The 21,566-nt window shown below is 34.7% G+C and overlaps 4 protein-coding genes and 1 pseudogene across 5 annotated transcripts; 3 read left to right on the top strand and 2 right to left on the bottom strand.

Moving 5' to 3' along the window:
* Positions 1-125: 125 nt before the first annotated feature.
* Positions 126-3,731, bottom strand: LOC125580345 (ubiquitin C-terminal hydrolase 13-like). Its single transcript, XM_048744697.1, has 13 exons — positions 3,517-3,731; positions 3,227-3,293; positions 2,966-3,116; positions 2,735-2,892; positions 2,390-2,655; positions 2,085-2,303; positions 1,902-2,010; positions 1,683-1,798; positions 1,323-1,421; positions 1,133-1,241; positions 829-903; positions 366-444; positions 126-277 (listed from the first exon to the last, which is right to left on the bottom strand). Exons 1-11 carry the CDS (start codon positions 3,544-3,546, stop codon positions 896-898), a joined length of 1,332 nt encoding a protein of 443 aa, XP_048600654.1. The 5' UTR covers positions 3,547-3,731; the 3' UTR covers positions 126-277; positions 366-444; positions 829-895.
* A 1,327-nt stretch (positions 3,732-5,058) lies between these two features.
* Positions 5,059-8,597, top strand: LOC106450345. Its single transcript, XM_013891998.3, has 6 exons — positions 5,059-6,086; positions 6,972-7,027; positions 7,136-7,366; positions 7,651-7,945; positions 8,041-8,237; positions 8,309-8,597. The coding sequence occupies exons 1-6, from the start codon at positions 5,304-5,306 to the stop codon at positions 8,466-8,468; spliced, it is 1,722 nt and encodes a 573-aa protein (XP_013747452.1). The 5' UTR covers positions 5,059-5,303; the 3' UTR covers positions 8,469-8,597.
* Positions 8,598-15,571: 6,974 nt separating this feature from the next.
* On the top strand, positions 15,572-17,116 carry LOC106450329 (universal stress protein YxiE-like). Of its 2 annotated transcripts, none has more exons than XM_013891978.3 (4): positions 15,572-15,940; positions 16,183-16,286; positions 16,500-16,618; positions 16,717-17,116. In XM_013891978.3, exons 1-4 carry the CDS (start codon positions 15,652-15,654, stop codon positions 16,805-16,807), a joined length of 603 nt encoding a protein of 200 aa, XP_013747432.1. In that variant the 5' UTR covers positions 15,572-15,651; the 3' UTR covers positions 16,808-17,116. The 2 variants fall into 2 exon arrangements, with proteins under 2 accessions (XP_013747432.1, XP_013747439.1); XM_013891985.3 differs by having other exon boundaries at positions 15,598-15,940; positions 16,186-16,286.
* On the bottom strand, positions 17,091-18,508 carry LOC106450318 (40S ribosomal protein S5-1-like). Its single transcript, XM_013891966.3, has 5 exons — positions 18,414-18,508; positions 18,240-18,334; positions 17,656-17,927; positions 17,365-17,568; positions 17,091-17,295 (listed from the first exon to the last, which is right to left on the bottom strand). Exons 2-5 carry the CDS (start codon positions 18,330-18,332, stop codon positions 17,241-17,243), a joined length of 624 nt encoding a protein of 207 aa, XP_013747420.1. The 5' UTR covers positions 18,333-18,334; positions 18,414-18,508; the 3' UTR covers positions 17,091-17,240.
* Positions 18,509-19,327: 819 nt separating this feature from the next.
* Positions 19,328-21,269, top strand: LOC106362787 (annotated as a pseudogene).
* The last annotated feature ends 297 nt before the right edge of the window (positions 21,270-21,566 follow it).

Raw genomic sequence — 21,566 nt, 5'->3', positions numbered from 1 at the left:
TGAGCCTTGTATTTTTTTATCTTCCTTTTCTTCTGTTCTTTTTTCAGCCTCACCTGTCAAGAGCATGTTTAAACACATTCAGGACAGATACGGAGAGAAAGAAAAAAAGTGTTATAACTGAATTTCTTACCTGTAAATGTTCTGCGATGTCTTTTTCATCAACGTTGCATATTATTTTATCCTTATCGCTTTCACGGATATAAACAAGCATGTATGCGTTGGAATATTTTGTGAATTTAATAGGTGGATTATTGACACCAGGATTATTTTGCGGTAACTGCAGAGACACCAAATTTACCAGTACATGAAGTGAGAAAAATAAGACTTACATAGCAAATATTAAAAGCTTAGAAAAAGAGCAGTACCTCTTCTTCACCCCCATATTGCTCTTCCAGTGCCCTGTTCACAACTTCCTTCGTCACGCGTTCATCATCAAATTTATACCTACAAGAATTAGAAGTTTAGGTAGTATGCAAGTAAAGCTTGAAGCAAACATGTTGATAAAAAACTCACACCAGAAACCACAGAAAAACGCAACACTTAGTTATTTCAACGATAAAGTGGGAGAAAAGGGGCACACGAAGAAACTAAAAAGATTATTTATACAGTGAATCCCAAGTAAGAAACAAATATCACTACATGCATTAGAGATGTGGATAAAAGATCAAAAGAAATCCAATAACATATCAAATATCACAAGACATGACTTCAATCTTGCTAGCTTAAATGATGAGCAAACTAGTTTTCCATAAAATTACTTCATAGGTTACAATGTACAACACTTAATTAAGCATAATAGAGACGGAAAAGTAATAGAATGATACATACCATTGATCTGAGAGTGTTGGCCTAATAAAAGCATAATAGTGCCCTCCATGCACTCCTCCACTATGGACTAAGACACTGCACGGATGAAGAAAAACAGATCAAGCAAGCACATCAGGCAACAGAAAAGGAAATTTAACTGTCCACATATTAAGGAAATCTAAGCTACCGCAACCAGATACCATGAGAAAGGGAACCTAGCAGAACGAATTTGATACTTGAAAGCAGCCAACCATGTTTATGAATAGTCTGGTTTGAATTTCTATAACTCAAGTTACAAACCCCAAGATACAAAGGAAATATATACCTATGGAGTGTGTAGAGATTACGAACACTCTTGTCAGCATCAGGAGATAGGTATTTCTATTCTCTCTGTCGAGATCCAGTTGAAGAGGAAACTCATATCGATCGTTTATCTACAAATAAAGCTTCGTCAGCACTCACAGACTGATATTAGTGCTGACTTTGTTGGGGTCATTGGAACTTCAAATACTAACCTTCACCATTGTGTCTCGCATAAAGTCATATTCAAACCTCTTGAGCTGGAGTTGAAGTACGGGTGGAAAGTCAATGAATAGAACACCTTTTTTCGCATCCTGAAAACATAACATTTTTCAGATATATGATTATAAGTCGGCTAAGTAACCATGAATCAAATAAATTTTAATAAGTTCGAACAATGTTAGTTATATTGCTCTCTGTAAATTCCTAATATACTGCTTGATCGCATTCAGACACGTTACAGATCCTATAACATATAATATACAGACAACAATGGTTACCCAAATAAGAACTTTGACAACTACACAACATACAGCTTTGGCAACATATAAATAAAAAGAAAGAAGGCAGCCAACCTGCAAGCCATGTCCTTCTGCCTGGTATTTGTTGTCTCCTTCAAGGCGTTCAACTTCAACATACTTGTCAAAAGAAGCATATACATCTTTGCAGCCCTTAACATCAAGCTGGAGGTCTGCCAAAAGACAAATCACACGCTGTAAGGTTAGTTTGATAAATAAGAGTAGCTTCTGATAAATAATAAGCTAGGATATAGGTTACTGTTCAAAACTACATACCATAGAATGATTCTTTACGTGTAGATTTGTAATCGACATTAATGCACTCAATGTAATTCATGTGGTGACCCTCAAATAGCTTCTGTATTGTTCCCTCCACAACAGTTCCCTTCAAAAAGCAAACACACACACACACATATCACTAACTGAAAATGAAACAAAGGCCACCCAAAGAAGGCATACCTTCATTTTGTCCTCAAGCTTTTCAGAGAGAATTCGGTTGAGTTCTTGAACATCATGTTGCATGAATGAATCATTTGTATCCCAACCAAAAGACTTTGTCAGCTCCTTTGTCCCTACACGGGTGTCATTATACTGAAGCTTGTAAAACAAGCTCTGGAGCGCCAACGGGATACTAGCCGTAGGTGCATCACTCTCAGTTGTTGGCATGTGGTAAACAGCCTGCAAGAACAATGCAGTATTCAGATGTCTTACTCTAGAATTTGGTGAAATCATGATTTAGCAAAGCAAGACATGCATCCACCCACCTTTCTGAAGTAAGGTATGTGGTATAACGTCTGCAGGAGAGAATTCATGTAACAGGTAGCACCTTGGTTCTTAAGTCCAACAAAACCAGTCTCCTTTTTGGAGTCATATGACCAGTAATCAAGAACCTTCCGCACAGCAACTTCGGCTTCAATCTGAAGAGTATCATTCACTAAATATCCACGAGTGGGATCATAGAGCTCGCTGAGAGGCATGAATGATGTAAAACCCCAGTCGCTTTCTCTTGCATTGAATTGATGTTGAGTCTCTGCAGCCATACATGCTCATTTAGCATATGCAGTAAGCGTGGTATATATATTCGAACAAAACTAATCAATTAAACATACCTTTTCTGATGGAATATTTGCTGTTCATTTGATTCACTACAGCAAGGCTGAACTGTGAATATCTGCTCCAACCGTAAGGCAAACTCGCAGCGTCAGCAACGTCCAAGTACATGGACAGATGGTCGACATTGTTTCCTTTTGGAAAAATCAGTATTCTCCTGAAAAAAGAAAACATCAGTTCACACAAAATGCACATCAGGAAATCAACTGCAAAAGTGTATAAGCTATTACCATTTATAATCTCCAACAACAAATATATCAGAATAAAGCTTCCTAACGTTGAGCCTGGTGAAACCTTGGGTGCTCCACGTGAACTTCAGAGTGGGAATCTCCTCGGCTGGGGGATTCTCCACAGTGGTGGCAGCAGCCTCAGGCTGAGCAACTACAAGAAAGCCACAAACCAAAAAAAAAAATGACAAAACCCTAGCGAACATGAGCACCATCAAATCAGAGCAGAAACGCGGCGATAGCAGATCGAACACGAGACCTTACCTTCCATGGGCTGAGGTCCTTCGACCAAATCAGAATGCGGAACGAGCATCTCCTCGTCCTCTTGCTGCTGTAAAAAAAAATTTGCAATAATGAAAAATCAGACTTCTAAACTCGTATAAACCCTAATCTCACGACTCCGTGATCAGAACGATATGATCCCACCGCTTCGTAAACAAACACGGAAGGCAAAACGAAACCCTAATTGATCATCTAAGCGAAGAGAACGAAGAACCCCATGAACACGACAATAGATTGACACAAAGACGAATACAAGGTTAATCGGAGATTACATCTATCGGCGGTGTAGTCATCAGAGTCATTCCTCTGAGGGCGATTTGACGGTGGGATCGAGAAGTGAAAAAAGAGCGCCGAATAGAGAAATAATCAGAGGAAGAAGGAGTGAGGGAGGAGGAACTTGTCGAGGAGATCAATCTCTATTTTCTTACTGTTTCTCGCTTTTAGAGGGGTGATTACGATATTTTCACAAAGTTGAGGATTCGTTTTGTAATTTCGAAATCCTCTTTGTGTTCAGATTTATATATTCCTCTGATGGGTCTTACGTGACAGGCTAATGAGACCTCTCCACGTGTCTTAACTGTCACCGTATCCGTCACGTGACACTGCTTGAAAGTGTCCGAAGCATTGTTTTGAATTTTGATTTAAAGGGTTAAAATTAGGTGAATAAATACAATATTTAATAATTTAGATTTTGTATATATTCATGTCACATTACTTTTTGAAATGTGATTAGCTAAGAATAGTAGAATACAAATATATTTATTAGGTTTGTACTTTTTTTTTTACAAAATATCCAACTTTTATGTGTCACAATATTACATTTGTTGAAAAGTAATATAGTATCCATTGCTTAAGATTTTCAAATTGAATATCATTTTACTAAAAAGCTAAAGAACTGAATCTAAAACTGCAAGTTAAATTTTCATTTGGATTTATTAAGTACACATGGCGAACCAATATTATGTCGTGTAAATCAAATTATGAAGGTACCCAGTACCTAGTTTGTATCATCAATGTTGCTTTCTCTATGGTTTTTACGTACCAAGAGTATCTCAAAATGTTCTTTGCACTCGGCTTTCTCAAGTTGATCTACAAGTTGTTATTATTTATCTTCTTTTTCAAATGTCCTTCAATCATCCTTTGGTATTTCTTTTTCTTTTTTTTTGTTAAAGCTGCATAATTTTGTAATTGAATTCGATATTTCATTATTTTCTTAAAAATGAATGATGATGATGAAAAATTCGACAAATATGCTGGTCATGGATTTTTGTTTCCAGTCCGTTGTTTTGCACTGAACTATAACTCCATCGATGATTCCAATGTAGATGGAGCACAAACGTCTCCGTAATTATATTTTACTTCATCTACATTTTATCGTATGTGTTTATTTCATGATCGTGCCTGAGAAAGACAAGCCTGTTATTTCAAGGTGGTAGGTACTACATGAAGGAAGGAAGCCGAAGGTATACACAGCTTGATAAGCAGATTCCTCCTACATACTTATTGTGGCTCCTTAACACACGTACGTGATCATGGATAGACAAATGTTATATATGCTGAGTTTAAATTAAACAAGAAAAAAAAAACAATCTAAACAAAATTCTTGTTATATCTTGAGTTCGATCTCAAACAAAATGGTTAAGATTTTTCTGTTTGATGTGGTGTTGAATTTAATTGCTAGAGTTTAATTTCTCCTTTATGCGGTTTTTTGTTCGGTTCCGAGTTTTCTCCATTTAAAATCATGGTTCACTCTTGGTTTGGATGATTTCATTTGGTTTTGGTTTATTCTAGTAAAACCATCATAATAATTAAGTAATTACATTATGATTTTGGACTAAGTAAACATAAAACTTTGACTAGTTCATGAAGTGAGTTAATGCATCTTGTTGACTATGGAGATATGCATGAAACTAACTTTTAATTCTTGGAATCTATTTATATTTCTTCATTTTTCAGATTTGGAAAAGTAGATTTTCTCGGAAACAGAGAATTCAAAAGTTGCACCGCCATCTCTTCGGATATTTTTGATTGTTCACATTCAGATTCAAACTCGATTCCGATGAAGGAAACCTCAAACAACGGTCAATATAGTCTCGAGAAGACTCTCCCGCCTCATCCTCACCTACCGAAACTCGAGCCGCCACGTGGCACTCGCGTCTCGTCAGAAGAAGCGACGCATCAGTCGTTCACCGTCGATATGATGAAACTCATCCGTCAAAGCCGTAACGCGATCTCCAAACGTATCTCGATTCTACACGAGAACGGCGCCGTTTCGAAGAAGGATCTCGACGAATCCGACGTGTCGGAGTTCGAAATCTCCGGAGTCAAGGTCCTCGTGAAGCTGAAAAGCGAAGAGGAGATCCGAGGCCGTATCACCTTCTTCTCGAGATCTAACTGCCGAGACTCCACCGCCGTCCGATCGTTTCTCCGGGAACGAGGCTTCGATTTCTCGGAGATCAACATCGACGTCTACGGGCACAGAGAGCGCGAGCTGATCGAGAGAACAGGGAGCTCTCAGGTCCCTCAGATCTTCTTCAACGAGAAACACTTCGGAGGATTGATGGCGTTGAATTGGCTGAGAAACAGCGGAGAATTCGATCGGAGGATCAAGGAGTTGCTGGCGGAGAAGTGTTGCGGCGATGCGCCGGCGCCGGTGATGTACGGTTTCGACGAGGAGGGAGAGGGCGGCGGGGTGGATGAGATGATGAGTTTCGTTAGGGTTTTGAGGCAGAAGCTGCCGATTAAGGATCGGCTGATGAAGATGAAGATCGTCAAAAACTGTTTCTCCGGCGCCGAGGTGGTGGAGATATTGATTCATCACTTGGATTGCGGGAGGAAGCAGGTACGATGATTTTCAAATTCTAATCCTGTGTTACGCACGTATCGTATCTTCACGTAGACACTACCAGTTACTTTCGGTTGAGATCAACATTAGGGTCAATTCCAATTAATAATCTCAAAATATTAATATATGATTTATTTAGTTTGAGGTAAACTTGGATATTCTATTTCGGCACTAGAATTCAAACAACATGACAATATGTCACATTATGAAAACCGAATCTAATCAACATGTCAATTAATTTTTCATTGTGTGTTTTTAATCAGAAGGATTGAATTCGTTATTTTTTTTTTGTTTTAACGCGAGAAAAATTATTACCACGTACGTAACCCGTGGTCATACACTGCTTGTGCATGTGAACTCGTGAAGTATAACATTGCGGGTTATACCATGCATTGTATTTACGAGATAATAAAATAGTCACATAAACTTTGAACACAAGATAGGTAGATAACTTATTGGTATTATTAGTTACGACTTTTTTTTTGCTTAATATTAGTTAGGACTCCTTTTTTTTTTGTTAAAGGGATTTCATTGTTAGTTACGACTGAAAAATATTAGTATTAAGTATTATTTTTAGACAAATGTTTAACCAGAGATGTTTATTCTAGAAAAAGTATTTGGGTTTGTCCTAATCTGATATGAATTATCCAAATCACCTAAAGACTGTTAAAATTATCTTAATAAACCATACCTACAATTACCCAGAATATTGATTCCTGATCATCTAAATAAACTAATAGAGACTGTGATAATACTACCTAAAATGTTGGTATCCTTGTATAAAACTTTGATTGTTTTACTTAAATAATAATATATTGCACGTCTGCATAGTTATTTATGATTTTGTTTTCTCAAAGCTTGATTGTTTGATTTCTTATGCAGGCCGTCGAAATTGGCAAGAAACTAGCCAAGAAACACTTTATCCACCATGTCTTTGGGTACATATAAATGAATTTGCTTCATTTTCTCATTTGAAAAGGATTTCACATTAATATTATTCTGCTTCATTTATTGAACTTTTCTTTGTTTTTTCGTTTAAAATCTAGAGAAAATGACTTTGAAGACGGAACCCATTACTACCGTCTCCTTGAGCACGAGCCATTTATTTCAAACTGTTACAATTTTAGAGGCTCTACAAATGACATGGAGCCCCAAGATGCAGTCATGGTTGGTCAGAAGCTATTCAAAATCATGACTGCTATTCTCGAGTCTTATTCGTCTGATGACCATTCTCGTGTTGATTACATGAGAATCAGTCAAAGTGAAGAATTTCGAAGGTACATAACTTTATTTTATTATTTCTTTTTTTTTAACACTTAAAAAATTACATTTTTATTTTATTTTGTTATTTCAAATTTCATTTTTTTTTCTATCAAAATAGTTTCTCGCTTTTCCAGGAATAAATTATAGTTCGTTTTGCTATGTTTGATTTTTTGGTCTTTCGGATAAAAAAACAAAGCTAACATCTTAATGTATTGAAAAGTGTGGTTCGATTATGTATACAATAGAGTTTGTATTTAACTGACTCTATGTCGGTTAATGCGGTTCTAAATGGATGAAGGTACTTGAATTTGGCTCAAGATCTTCAACGGTTGAATCTTCTTGAACTCTCAACAAACGAGAAATTAGCATTTTTCTTGAATTTGTACAACGCAATGGTGATTCATGCTTTGATCAGAATTGGACGTTCCGATGGAATGATTGCAAGAAGATCCTTCTTCACGGACTTTCAGTACGTCGTAGGAGGCTACTCTTATTCCCTTAACTCCATAAGAAACAACATCATTCGAGGTGGTCATAGACAGTCTTATGCATTTATCAAACCGTTTATGAGAGGTGGTAACACACATCATAAGGTAATGGTGGTCCATGCTTCGAGTTGTATATGTGATTGTATATACATATTAGTTTGTTTTCGGCTTGATATTATCTCGTCTTTATATAATGGCAGCTTGGTCATTCAAAATTTAATCCACTAGTACATTTTGGGCTTTGTGATGGGACCAAGTCAAGTCCAGTGGTGAGGTTTTTTACACCGCAAGGAGTTGAAGCTGAGCTCAAACAAGCAGCTAGAGAATTTTTCCGAAACGGTGGAATTGACGTTGTCTTGGACAAGAGAGTCGTTCATCTATCAAGAATCATCAAGTGGTAACTAATTGTCAACACAATATTTTAAAATGATTGTCTATTTAATATACTTTGTTGTGGTAAATGTATAGTTATAAGGAGGATTTCAGCGAAGGGAAGAAATTGTTGAAGTGGATAATGAGTTATGTAGATGCAAACAAAGCAGGTCTTTTAACCCATCTTCTCGGTGAAGATGGAGGAGGTTCTGTTCACATCGTCTACCAAGACTATGATTGGTCTATCAACAGTTGACTCTGTTCATGAATGGTTCACTAGCAATGTACTATTTGAATATTATGTACAAATCAGTTTAGTTTATTAAACTTTGACCATTATTAGACTTTGACGATCCAACACTATATAGATGATACATTGATGCTACAACAATCACAGGGAATTCTATATCTACAAGAAAAAACCATGGATGATTATCATCACCAATGGAATACTCGGCAACTTTTTTATGTGGTTGGAGTAGATTAGAAGCAGCTTCTTTTTCTGAACCAGAAAATGGGCAGATGCCTTCCTCTTGCCCTTCTCCTTTTCTTGTTTTTGCTCACCTTTTACTATCTTTAGTAATAAAAGCCTTCCCTTAAAGCTAGTTAGAGAACTGATGAGGATGTTATAATCAGTTTTAAAAGAAACAAATTAAAATAAATAGTGTGCTTCTAATTATTATTTCTCTTCACCGGCGTGGTTTTACTCAAATTTTATAAATAAACGGTGAATAGGGACGTAGATGCAATCTCTATATATTAATTGAAGATCTTAAAAAAAAATTAAAACCTTAATTCTGTATTAATTAAAAAAAAAAACTCATCCTATGTGGTACTTCTAAATGCCTTCTAAATCCTATTTCTAAGAATTTTAGAACACCTAATATAAACCATCGTTTAACATAACGTTGTCACATATTTCCATTACTATATATCATATCAAAAATCTTTTTTTTTTGTCATACCCGTATTAAGACCAACGAGTGCCTTATATATCAGTTCTTTGTGTATTATGAGCAAGATTCTTGCATGTTAAACGTTTCTTCCAAAAGCTGAACCTACATCAAAGATAAATGAAAAACAAATCACATGATTATTAAACAAATCAAAGAAGACTGTTGCGAATGTGACTCTTTTTGGATAAAAATATACATTATATAGTCTAAATCCATTAAAAACCGAGTAGCAAACAAAAAAAAAATCGTACAAACTGTTCATTATTATTAGGTTCATCACATATAAGTTGAGTAAAGTGGAATCTTTACATTAGTTGAATTTTTGTTATCTATGTTGAAGACAACAGTATAATTGGAACTCTATAAAATACACTCGAGTGGACATTCAATCTCCTATACAGTATACCATATAGTAAGAATGAGTATGTATTTAACTAATCAAAAAATCCTTTTATATTGTATACAAAAAATATTTCAAAACCATATCAGTATAAAACATAATTAATATATGGTTTGTCTGTTATTAATGTTTGTTAAGTCATTTTAATTCAAACTGAACCAAACCATAATCAATCAAATACTTTTAGTGGTTTCGGTTAGAATGCATAAATTTTTTTATGTCAGTGATATTATATACACACAATATATAATAATAGAATTTTGGTAAGTATAATTTATATTTTTTGCTATTAAAAGAAACAAATAAATACAGAATATTTATGTATATATCTAACTAGAATATTTATGTATATATCTAACTAGAAAGTCACCAAACGATCGTATATATCAAATATTTATGCTTGGTACACAATTCTTCATTAGGTAAATATGGAAATTTATATTGAAGACTAAATATGACTTCAGAACTAACTAATGAATTGCCTAAATTTTTTTGGTAGTTAAGGAAAACGCTAATAATGTGCTTTCGTGCTAGTTAATGATAATGAATGTATCACGTAAACCTAACTATCATTCTTATATTAACTAGACATGAGTATTCGGGTCCCAATCGGGTTTCGATTTTGTCCAATCAAGTTTTGATTTTTTGGGTTTATCAAAATTAGCCCAATTCGGGTTAAATAGAAGTTTGGTTTGAGACCGGTTCGGGTTCTATCGAGTTCCTGCCGGAGTTTAACTGCTATATATTTACATAATTGTATTTTGAGCAAGTGTAACTTATTTACTAAATGAAAGCAATATATTTATTTACGAGACACAAGTTCAAACAAAGAAGATTCTTAAATTCTAATAAGGTATAGTATTAACGTGTATAAGTTTCAATTGAATGGCTAACTTTTTCCAAATTAATTTTATTTTTAGATTAGTTATTAACCTCAACACTAACAATACCAAAGCCATGTACCAAGAAATCTCAATCCCCTATATATTAATAGAGAAACATTTAAAAAATTATAATTTGTGCTAATTAAAAAAGTGTACTGCTGAATTGTCACATAATTGGAATGAAATTTTGCTTACGTGGTGACTTTAGAATCAATTAAGAATTTTGTTGGTCCAAAATTAAATTGCTACCGAATATTATATTATATAGTATGTTCATTATGGACCAGTCATTTATCAAATTGAAATTTATTATCTATTCTTTCTTTAAATAAAACCCACGGAATTACCTAATGTGATTAAAATATATATGACAATTAATGATTTTAAATAATAAAGATTTTATAACAATCTGCATATTTTTTTATCATTTTTGTTTATTTATTTATTATTAAAATAAATAACACAATTACATTAATCAAATAAAAAAATCTAGATATTTTTGTATATGTTGTATTTTGAATTTTCAAAACGAGTATAAATTACTAAAACTGTTAAAAGTCTCACATAAACTTTTGTGATCAAGATTTGATTTTTTTTCTATATTAAGATATAATGATTATAAGACCAAATGAATAAATAATTTTATTTTAATAAGTTTTTATGTTAATATATATATATATTTCATATAATTTAAATTAAACTATACATCATATGAAAATACATACTTATAGTTTGATATTTGCGTTAAACATATATTGAAAAGTTAATATTTTAATTTTGAAATCTTCATTGTTTTTTTTTAAAATGATTATAAATTATTGAAAGTACAAATCATCCCACATTAAAAAAAAATCGTTGATTTAAAATTTTGTTACAAAAATATGCAAATAATCATAAAATCATATAAGTAGAAATCTCATTTAATAAATATCCATATTAAAAGTATAATATATATCTATGTTAATTTAAATTTAATTATATATCATATACGATAGATAAGATTGATTGTTTTGATTTATTTACCCTAAAATAATTGCGAATAAACAAAAATGTTCATTTGATTTATATGCACACGCTAATTTATTACATAATAGTAACTGATTTCTTAGTTATTTAGTATATATAATTATTATTTTATTATTTCATAATACGCAGAAAACATAAAATAAGTAATAAATATAAAATATTTATTCTGCAAAAAGTGCGGATCTTAACCTAAGTCTGTATCTCTGTAATAATTTTAAATCTTAAACATTTTCTAAATCTCAGACCTAAACAAACAAAAAAGATGAAAATAAACTCCAAAATCAACATTTATATTGAGCAATAACCAAAATAAAAAAAAAGACACAAAAAGAAAAAAATATTGAAGATACATAGGATTGACACGTGAACGCAAACTTCTCACGACCATAATTAACTTCTAAATTTCTAAATCATGATATAAAACTGAGTTGACATAGTTTCATTGTAACCAAATAATAGACCTGAAATTCTTCGGCCTAAACGTTAAGAACACTCTTATACGATAAATGATTTTTTGACCTAAAATATTTTTTTAAAATGGGATCAGATCATCTGTAAATAAATTATGTAATTAACAAAAAGTTAAAAAAAAGTTAAGAGCCAAAATATTAATTCGGTCAAGAATATAAATTTATTTTTCCATACAATATTTTCTAAATAATTTTCATATAAATTTACCCTGCGCAAAGCGCGTTTTTTATTGTAGTTAGTAAATATTAATCAGACAATTAGATTCTAACTGTCACAAATGTTGATGAACCACATGTTTGATTTTTACCACTAGATGATTCTCGTGTTACCACTTAATATTTAAATGTTAAATTGTTTATAAGTGACAATCAGACAAAACAAGAATTGTAGCTCACATGTTTCGACAACTATGGACTTGATTCTAATCGTGTGCTTCACGTGATAAACATTTTCCTGTGTACTTTCCATGTGTTCTATAAAATAATTAACATTTTAATATTAGCCATTTTCATCTACCATTTTGGTTGAAAACTAAGGATTTGACTGTTACCAATAAATTACTTGATGTTATTATGCTCAATATTATTAATGAATAAAATTACAACATGTGTTTAGATCAGCTATCTCATCTAGTCAGAACAAGTTGCTTTTTTTTTATGCCTCTAAGACTGGTTTCTTTGCAGGAGTGGGACTTGCTGGCTAAAGAAAGTATGTTGTATCGTTCTGCAATTCGAAAGCTGCGCGGCCCTTTTGCTCCTCCAAAGAGGAAATCAAAGATGTGGGTTGATGCTACAACATTTAAGTAACCATTCAAATTCTGAAGAAAAAGAAGAAGAAGCTGGAGAATAGGAGAAGAGGGCCCATAGGGAGCCATTTCATATGGTTATCTATCTTATTAAAAATTTCAAAAAAAAAATCTACCTTATTAAATCTTTATGTAATAAAAAAAGATATATATATAGGTCTTATATATGCATGGTACGTAAAATTAAATTAAAAGAACTTTACAACAGCCAGATGCAGAGAAATAAATCAAACTTTTTCTTTAAAATGGAGAGAAATATCTCAAGTTCTTTGTGATATACACTAAATACAAGCTGACTTGTAGACGCAGAGAGGCAGAGAGCAATACATTTATCTGCCGGAAGTAAATAAAAAAATTATAAAAACAGAACAGCCTAGCTAGTATTAGGGAGATATTCTTACCTAGCTAGATGTTGTTCTTGATACAACTTAGAACCACTCTCATTTAATTAGAAACAATTATAACCGTAGTACTCTCATGAGGAGGAGTCAATCCAAGGCAAGCTGGAGAAGAAGGGAGGATGGCCCATGGGGTGTTACCATTTCATATGGTTAACTGTTTGGAAATGTTTTTGTAATAAAGTACTTTATTCTCGGTACTGTGTTATTATTAATTATGTTAAAGCATCGTAATTCAGTATTGAAAACCCACACACATCTCCAAAGTAAAACCATTCGCCTTATGTTAGGCATTACGAAAGTATCTCTACTGCTACTAATACTGATTAGTCTATCACAAAGAATATTTAGATATTATTATATCAATATTTAAAGAGATAGGTGTATCAATTAGAAACTGGCATGCATATAGTTAGTCTCTTATGAAATATATATATCGCATAGGGGTCTGAACTTTTCCATGAAGAAATTGAAACTATGTAAGAAGATGAGTTTCTTGACACTGTGAAATGCAACCTAATGCATGTTTTCATCGGCAGATACACCATCCCTGCAATCTACATACACGGTCCAGTTCGTAATAGAATCAGCATCACAACAAACTTCCAATATCCATCTTCCAAGTCAAAGATCTGAACAAGTACATCTTCATGAGGAGCATCATCATCGTCGTCATCATCATTCAGTTCATTTCACAATGTACACAATTTTGTTCAAATCACTTTAGCTCTTTAGACTTTGACGATCAAATATGATATTAGATGATACATTGATACTACAACAATCACAATATATTTCAATGCAGCAGTTGTACACACAATTTCATAAATTATTCGGATAACGTACTATATATCAATTATCATCGGTCATCACCTATGGAATAATTTGCCACTTTTTATATGGTTGGAGTAAAAGCAGCTTCTTTTCTGAATTAAAAAAATGTCTAGAGGCTTCTTATATCTTATCATATCAACATCCTCTAGCTTTTCTTGCATTTGCTCACCTTTTACCATCTTTGGTATTAAAGTTTCCCTTTGAGCTAGGTCGAGAATTGAGGCTGTTAACTACATAATCAATTTTTTTAAACAATTAAAATAAACAGTGTGATTCTAATTATTATTTTTACTCAAGTTTTATAAATAAGCCGTGACGAGGGTTTTAGATACAACTAGTAAATATTAATCGAATAATTAGATTGAGAAACAAGAATTGAGCTCACATGTTTCCACTAGGACTTCATGTTTAACCGTCACAAATAGAGTTACGAAACTATCTAACTTGAAACACGATCCTCATGTGTACTTTCTAAGTGTTCCATAACTATATTCCCCTACCACTTCAATTTATTAAACAAAATAATCTAAATTATAAAAAAAATACATTACTAATTTACTATCATAATCATTTATTCATGCCTTTTTTATTATAAAACATAATCTCAAGTTTAGATTATACATCAAATCGGTCAGATAATTCATGTAACCGATTGTGTTAGCCATCTAATTAACGATCGTGATTGCATAATCACCTAGACAAAACTAGTACCGTGATAGAAAGAAAGAACATAAATATATTTTATACTGCATACTACTTAGATTTCATATCTAATTTGATATCAAAGCATTGTAAGTGACTAACGTTACATATCCATTTAACAAAAATGATATATATTTTTGTTAAGAGTTATGAATCAAGTATCGTGTGAATGGAATGAATTTATCAGGGTGAGTTCTAATTAAATTATGTGACGTTTCCATAAAAATAAATATATTATGATCAAACAATATTTATTTTGATTAAACAATATATTAGCTTACGAAAAGCTAACGTTTCTTTTCGATCTCTTCAAATTAAACGTGAACTTTCTTTCTTTCTTTCTTTCTTTCTTTCTTTCTTCTTTATGTTGAGTGGCCTCTAAAATAAAAGTGAAAAAACGGATGAAGATAAAGATGGCCACAATAAAAGGAAAATCATACGCAAACAAACAATTACAAACCACTAAAACATAATAGCATTGCAACTTTTCTATTCCTTTTTACTAACATAACCTTCCTTTGAGCAAATAAACAAAAAAAAGGTATATATGTCTATCTTATTGCACGTTAGAACATGATTAATGAGGGTGCTTAGAGGGGGGTGTTTAGCAAAAAATTAATATAATAGCTGGTGGGATCCACACAAAAACTAAACACATGTGCTTATTCTACTTAATTAAGCACCGGTGCTAGCACTGTTTCGCGGGCTCCACTGATACGTGGCAGGTCACGATTGGTTCGTTTTAATTTTTTTTTTTTTTTAAATCAGAAGAAAAACCAGAAAAAAAGAAAAAAAAATTAAGCCCTAGGGTTAATGGTGGTCTTACAGTCTCAACCATGTATGCCACGAGTCAGTTGCGTGCTACGACGTATCATTCTTTACATGCAATATATAAAGCATCGCAAATGAAACAGAGCTTGCTCACATCATTATTGAATTAGATACAAAAAAAACTCGAGACCAATGGCGGAGGATCAAGCAACGGCGGTGATGGAACCATCGGCGGTGGAGAAGCAGCCGGAGACGGCAGGAGCTGAAGCACCAACAGTGACAATAACAAAAAGGATGATGGTTGCTATCGACGAGAGTGATTCGAGCTTCTATGCTCTGCAATGGGTCATTGACCATTTCTCTAACCTTTTAATGACCACTGAGGCGGCTGAAGCGGAAGGTGGCTTGCTCACGGTGGTTCATGTGCAGTCTCCGTCCCATCACTTTGCTGCTTTTCCGGCTGGACCCGGCGGCGCAACAGGTCCGGTTCATTGATCTCTATCATCAAACAATTAATAATTGCTCCACCAACATTAAATTAATTAAGTTATGCTGATATAAGTATATATCTACACGTAAATGAATAACCTATTCGATTTTAGTTTCTTACGTTAGTCGAAAAATTGAATAAAATAATTTCGTATAGAGAAAAACAACATTATTTCACATTTTATTTTTATGTTATGATGAACAACTTGGTTCTGTGAACGGATGTAAAAGCAGCAGTCTACGCATCTTCGTCGATGATAGAGTCAGTGAAAAAAGCACAACAGGAGGCCTCTGCAGCCCTTCTCTCGCGTGCACTCCAAATGTGCCGAGCCAAGCAGGTTACACACATCACTTTTCGTACATATAATTCTATTAATATGCTTGTAGCTTATAATGCTAAAGCCTATAACCATAACTTGGTATCTGACTGTTATAACTATGGTAGAGATTCAAACGGGTTTCTATGTTATCCTATCCATATGGATATGTGAAACATCATGAGTATAGCTAAAGGATTATTTCACATACAAAACTTGTGTCATGTAATTCAGATACGTACTGAAACTCTGGTACTTGAAGGCGAGGCAAAGGACATGATTTGCCAGGCGGTGGAGCAAATGCACGTTGATCTTCTCGTTGTGGGTAGTCGTGGCCTTGGCAAGATCAAAAGGTACGATACCTACATTTTTTTTTCTTTTTTTTTTTCAGAACCGCTAACAAAATTTGTAACCCCTGTTTCAATTTGTTTGCTTTTATGCGTTTTGGAAGAGCGTTTATTGGGAGCGTTAGCGATTACTGTGCTCATCACGCCAACTGTCCCATCCTTATTGTGAAGCCACCAAAGGAGATAACTACTTAAGTAACAAGTTCTACATGTTTGGTGTGATCATATCTTTGTGAGTTGTGTGAAGTACGTGTGTGCTTAATAATGTTTAAACATGAATGGATGTGAAATGTGATTTCATGATTAAGTGAATGTGTGGAAGAGTGATGTCAGTGACATGAATCTGGTCAAATAAATGCAGCTATGTAACTTGTAATATGTTGGGTGTTCACCTGTTATTGTATTATTCCTTGTAATCATATTGAAGAAGCTTTGTGATTACCAGAGTATCGTTCTCTTCCTTGTAATCATATGGATATCAATAAAATGTATCTATTCAAAGTAGAGTCCAGACAAAGTAAATTCAAAGAACAAAACATCTGAACTGAAACATATTCCAATCTAGTTCAAAACAGAGCATAAAATTGGTTTGATAAAATTATAACCCTCAGGGCAAAAGGAAACCTCCTTAACGATTAGCCTTGGCGACTCTCTCAATCTCATCCTTCTTTTTGATGGCATAGCTGCAAGAGTTTTCATTAGAGCTTCACAGATACAAACAGGACAAACCATTTTAAAGAGATTGTCTTTACCTGTTGGAGGAGCCCTTGGCTGCGTTGATCAATTCATCAGCAAGGCACTCAGCAATAGTCTTGATGTTTCTGAACGCAGCCTCACGAGCACCGGTTGTAAGCAAGAAGATAGCCTGGTTAACACGTCTTAGAGGCGAGATATCAACGGCTTGTCTCCTAACAACACCAGCAGACCCAATTCTTGTAGCATCTTCACGAGGACCACTGCCTCAAGCAACAAAACAACCATGAGGAAATGATATAATAGAACAAACACGTTAAGCTTTGTAATCAATCACAAGCTTTTTGTACCTGTTAACAATGGCATCAATGATGACTTGAATCGGGTTGGCGTCAGTCAAGAGGTGGATGATTTCCATGGCGTGCTTGATGATCCTCACCGCCATCAGCTTCTTACCGTTGTTTCTCCCGTGCATCATGAGAGAGTTCGTAAGCCTCTCGACGATGGGGCACTGAGCCTTCCTGAATCTCTTCACAGAGTATCTTCCAGCTGTGTGGGGGACGAAGGTAGCGTGTTTAGCTGCCTGGACTCCAATGTAGTCAACAAGACTTATATCTGTGACCTACAACATATTAAGAATCACAAAACAATTGTCACTTACAACACTTCAAATGAGAAGAATCTCTTCATCCAAACAAAAGCTATACCACTAAAACTGGTATGAACCTGCTGAAACTGTTGATGCTAATGTGATTAGTTTGATATGATCAACACCTAAGCTAATGTGATTGTGATATCGCAAAAACCTAAAGAGAGAGAGAGTAGTTGCATTATACTACAAAGGCCAGATTCCAACGCAAAGTCTGATACATCAGCAAGGACTAAATCTCTCACAGAGGCGAGCAATCAAGGAGGAGAGTGAATCGGAAGTTACCGAAACGTCGTCGTATGTCCAGCGGTTGAAGAGCTTGACCTCGTTGGTAAGCTGCTGCTGAATCTCAGCGTCGATTTCGACGGCGGCGGCCATAGCTGTGAGAGAAACAGAGTGTGAGGCGAATCCACGTATAAGAGAGAGAGAGAGAGAGAGAAGTTGGTAAAAGAGGATCACCTGAGATCGTTAAGCGTCGCGCGGGAGAGAGAGAGAGAGAGAGAGCCGGCGGAGAGTGAAAGAACAAAAAATTCTCTAGCAGCGGTTTATATATAGCTGGAAATTAGGGTTTTGTTTAACCAGAGTAATGGACCGGTTTAGTTAATGTCTTCCACGGTTTGTTTCTGGTTAGCTGGTTAACTTGCAGGACTATTCTTTTAAAATAATGGTAACTTAAATTTGGGTGAAATTTCTAAAGATAACTATTTTTAAGTTTTCGTCAAAAAATAGTAAATATGACCGATATATTAACTAAACTTAGAGTTAGGGTGGAATTTTGAAGATAAAATTTTAAATTTAAAGAAAAAAATTTCAAAGTAAAAATAAGTTATTTTAGTCATTTTTCTTATTGAAGTTTATTTTATGACAAAAATTAAAAAAAAATATTCGAGAGAATTGCCCTAATCTTTTTTTGTTAGAACTGTATTAAATATATATTTTTTAATTAAATTCATGAAAAATTTGTAGAATAGATTAAGGTTTCTCAGGGGAAGATAGATCTGCCCTAGAAACCGAGGGTATATCTGTGACCCCCTCTGACGTTTAATTACATAATGACTGGCAACACATGCGAGAAAGAAGGCACTATATATTGAAGAAGACGATGGCTAATCAGCTGGCTTCCTGAAGAGGTTCTAGGCAGCATCTTGTCCTTGCTTCCGACAAAACAAGCCGCATCAACATCTCTACTTGCTAAAAAGTGGAGGCATGTGTTTAGATTAGTTCATAATCTTGATTTCAATGATTATGATCATGTGCTGCCACCGGAAGAGGGTGGAAGAAGAAAGTGGGATTTGATCCGGGAGAGCTTCATGAAATTTGTGGATGCTTTCCAATGCGCTTCTCTAAAATGTCACTTTCGCGAGGAAAGCGAAATGGCTCATGTGAATGGCTGGATATGTGATGCCGTAGAGCGCGGTGTTTTGGAGATGAGCCTATATTTATGAACCACTTGTGAAGTCTTTCTGCCTTGTGCGCTCTTCACGAGCAAGACGCTGGTTAAGCTGACACTGGGGATCACATACTGATCTTGGGAACATTCCTCCAGATGTGTCTCTTCCAGCGCTCAAGAGTCTCTTCATCAACACCATCTTTTTCACTTATGGAGATCTGTGTAATGTGCTTCTTCCTGGCTGCCCAGTACTCGAAGAGCTGTCTGTCTGTACGTCACGTGAATTGTGAAAGAATCCCGTTCTGCATATCCAGTAGGAGCATCAAGAAACTATCAGTTTACTACAACTTTGAGCTTGAGACTGTGATTACAGATATGCCCGGCATGTCGTTTGACGCACCGAATCTTGTCTCCCTCGACTACTCAGATTATGCATTAGAATTTAGAAGAGTACCCACAAGTGGACTTGGAGTCCCTAGTCGAAGCTAGGCTGAATATTCAATATTCTAAATTAATCAAGAGGCCTGATATGTCTGGTCTCATTAATGGGATAAGCAACGTCCACACCCTGATTCTTACGCCTGCTTCTGCTGATGTGATTTCTCGATGTGTTAAACACGGACTATCTCTACCGGTGTTCAAGAATCTGGTTGGCTTATCTTTTCGGGGTGACAACAAACGATGCTGGAAACTGCTGCCTTACCTTATCAAACACTCTCCAAATCTCTGTACTCTAATCATCCATGGTCTGGATGATTTCACTTGCGATGGTACCATGCATCTTGTCAAAGTGAAGGTGTTGCATGTTCTTGGCGGTGGAGGAAGTACTGCTAGAGAGTTGGAACATTTGATGAGTATTCTTGGGGGCGTTATGGTTGATGATTGCAAACTCATGACACTCGTTGGAGCTGCATCATCCAAGTGCAAGACCGATTTCGTATCTTACTTCTATCCAAGTCCTCTTGTTAATCTTTTAGTTGAGTCTCTATAGTGCAAGACCGAAGTTTATATTGATCGTGTTTGATGATGCATGATTTTTGTGTGTTTCCAAAATTATTATTATTTTTTTAATCGTGAAAAAAAGGACTAAGGTTTCTCAATATATTTTATTTTAATTTTGATTTAAGGTTTCTCAAACTAAACAAGCTTGTGTTTGCATTGGTATTTGGTATAATCATTCACTATTGCAAGATATCAAAATTCGAAAGGACACATACAGTATATATATATCCACGTAGTATGTACATGAACATAATGATTTTGACTCAAGCTACAAACAAGCAGAAAGATATTTCCACTGTGATTGATTAGCTTCCTGCAAGAATTAAGAAAGTTTAGTATATAGTCCATTGTATACACACTCCATTGATCATTCACCTCATCATCATCATCTCGTGGCAAGGAGTTGATGTTTGCATAAGTCCATTACCTTTGTGTTTGTCTTTTCTAATACCTATATCTACAAAAAGAACAACAAAAGTGTTATTATAAACTGATGAATATGGCAGTAAAATAAAGCATATAGTTGTGATTTTTTTCTTTTTGTGACATTATCTCAGCCGACCATACTTTGTAAGCATTACCTGAAAAAATCATACAAAGATCTCGTCATAAGGGGAAAAGAAAAACACAAGCTCCATGTTAAGTTTGGCCTGATGTCAAGACAAATTCGATACGGTTTCAGCTTGTGCTTTTGAAAAACCTTCTGAGCTCTTTAACAATGCTTCAACTTCATCAGAACCACGAGCCCTTGAGTTGATTGTCTCTGTTTCCTCTTCACTTTCATCTTGGCTTTTTTGGTTTCAGCTGATTTTTTTCTCTCTCTATTCCCTTCACCAATCACGTCATTGACTTCAGTGTCTAAACCTCTGGTTTCATTTGTTATCCACTGTTTTGTCTCTGCACTCTCTTTCTCCTCTCTATCTACCACAACTTCTGGAGCTTTGGTTTCAGTTCTCTCTGGCAAATCAGCTGCAGAGTTGTTGATGTCTCCCTTCTTTGATGAACTCGCCTATTTCTAAAGGCACAAAAGCCTTTATTTCGCTTTCTTCTTTAACATTCTCTCTGCTATCTCAGCTTCTAAAACTTTCTTTACAACTCCTTCCATCATGCACCATCTACTTTGAGAGAGTCTGCTTAACCAAATGAACCATCTGTCTCTATTTGTCCTTCCATCATGCACCATCTACTTTGAGAGAGTCTGCTTAACCAAATGAACCATC

This window comes from Brassica napus, chromosome C1 (genome assembly GCF_020379485.1).
Source record: "Brassica napus cultivar Da-Ae chromosome C1, Da-Ae, whole genome shotgun sequence".
Classification (NCBI taxonomy): Eukaryota; Viridiplantae; Streptophyta; class Magnoliopsida; order Brassicales; family Brassicaceae; genus Brassica; species Brassica napus.
Note: the sequence above shows the minus strand (reverse complement) of the source record. Positions and strands in the feature narration are given on the sequence as shown.

Bases quoted from the DNA above. Each gene is read 5' to 3' on its own strand.
- LOC125580345 (XM_048744697.1), bottom strand. From the start codon at position 3,546: ATGACTCTGATGACTACACCGCCGATAGAT. The intron at 2,893-2,965 runs GTAATAGCTTAT...TTCTTTTTTCAG, and splicing joins GTTGTTGGAGATTATAAATG to GAGAATACTGATTTTTCCAA. The intron at 2,011-2,084 runs GTATGCCTTCTT...TGCTTTTTGAAG, and splicing joins AGCTTGAGGACAAAATGAAG to GGAACTGTTGTGGAGGGAAC.
- LOC106450345 (XM_013891998.3), top strand. From the start codon at position 5,304: ATGAAGGAAACCTCAAACAACGGTCAATATAGTCTCGAGAAGACTCTC. The intron at 7,367-7,650 runs GTACATAACTTT...AAATGGATGAAG, and splicing joins CAAAGTGAAGAATTTCGAAG to GTACTTGAATTTGGCTCAAG. The intron at 8,238-8,308 runs GTAACTAATTGT...GTAAATGTATAG, and splicing joins CTATCAAGAATCATCAAGTG to TTATAAGGAGGATTTCAGCG.
- LOC106450329 (XM_013891978.3), top strand. From the start codon at position 15,652: ATGGCGGAGGATCAAGCAACGGCGGTGATGGAACCATCGGCGGTGGAG. The intron at 15,941-16,182 runs GTCCGGTTCATT...ATGTAAAAGCAG, and splicing joins TGGACCCGGCGGCGCAACAG to CAGTCTACGCATCTTCGTCG. The intron at 16,619-16,716 runs GTACGATACCTA...GCGTTTTGGAAG, and splicing joins GGCCTTGGCAAGATCAAAAG to AGCGTTTATTGGGAGCGTTA.
- LOC106450318 (XM_013891966.3), bottom strand. From the start codon at position 18,332: ATGGCCGCCGCCGTCGAAATCGACGCTGAGATTCAGCAGCAGCTTACC. The intron at 17,569-17,655 runs GTACAAAAAGCT...TGCTTGAGGCAG, and splicing joins ATTGATGCCATTGTTAACAG to TGGTCCTCGTGAAGATGCTA. The intron at 17,296-17,364 runs GTAAAGACAATC...AAACTCTTGCAG, and splicing joins GCCAAGGGCTCCTCCAACAG to CTATGCCATCAAAAAGAAGG.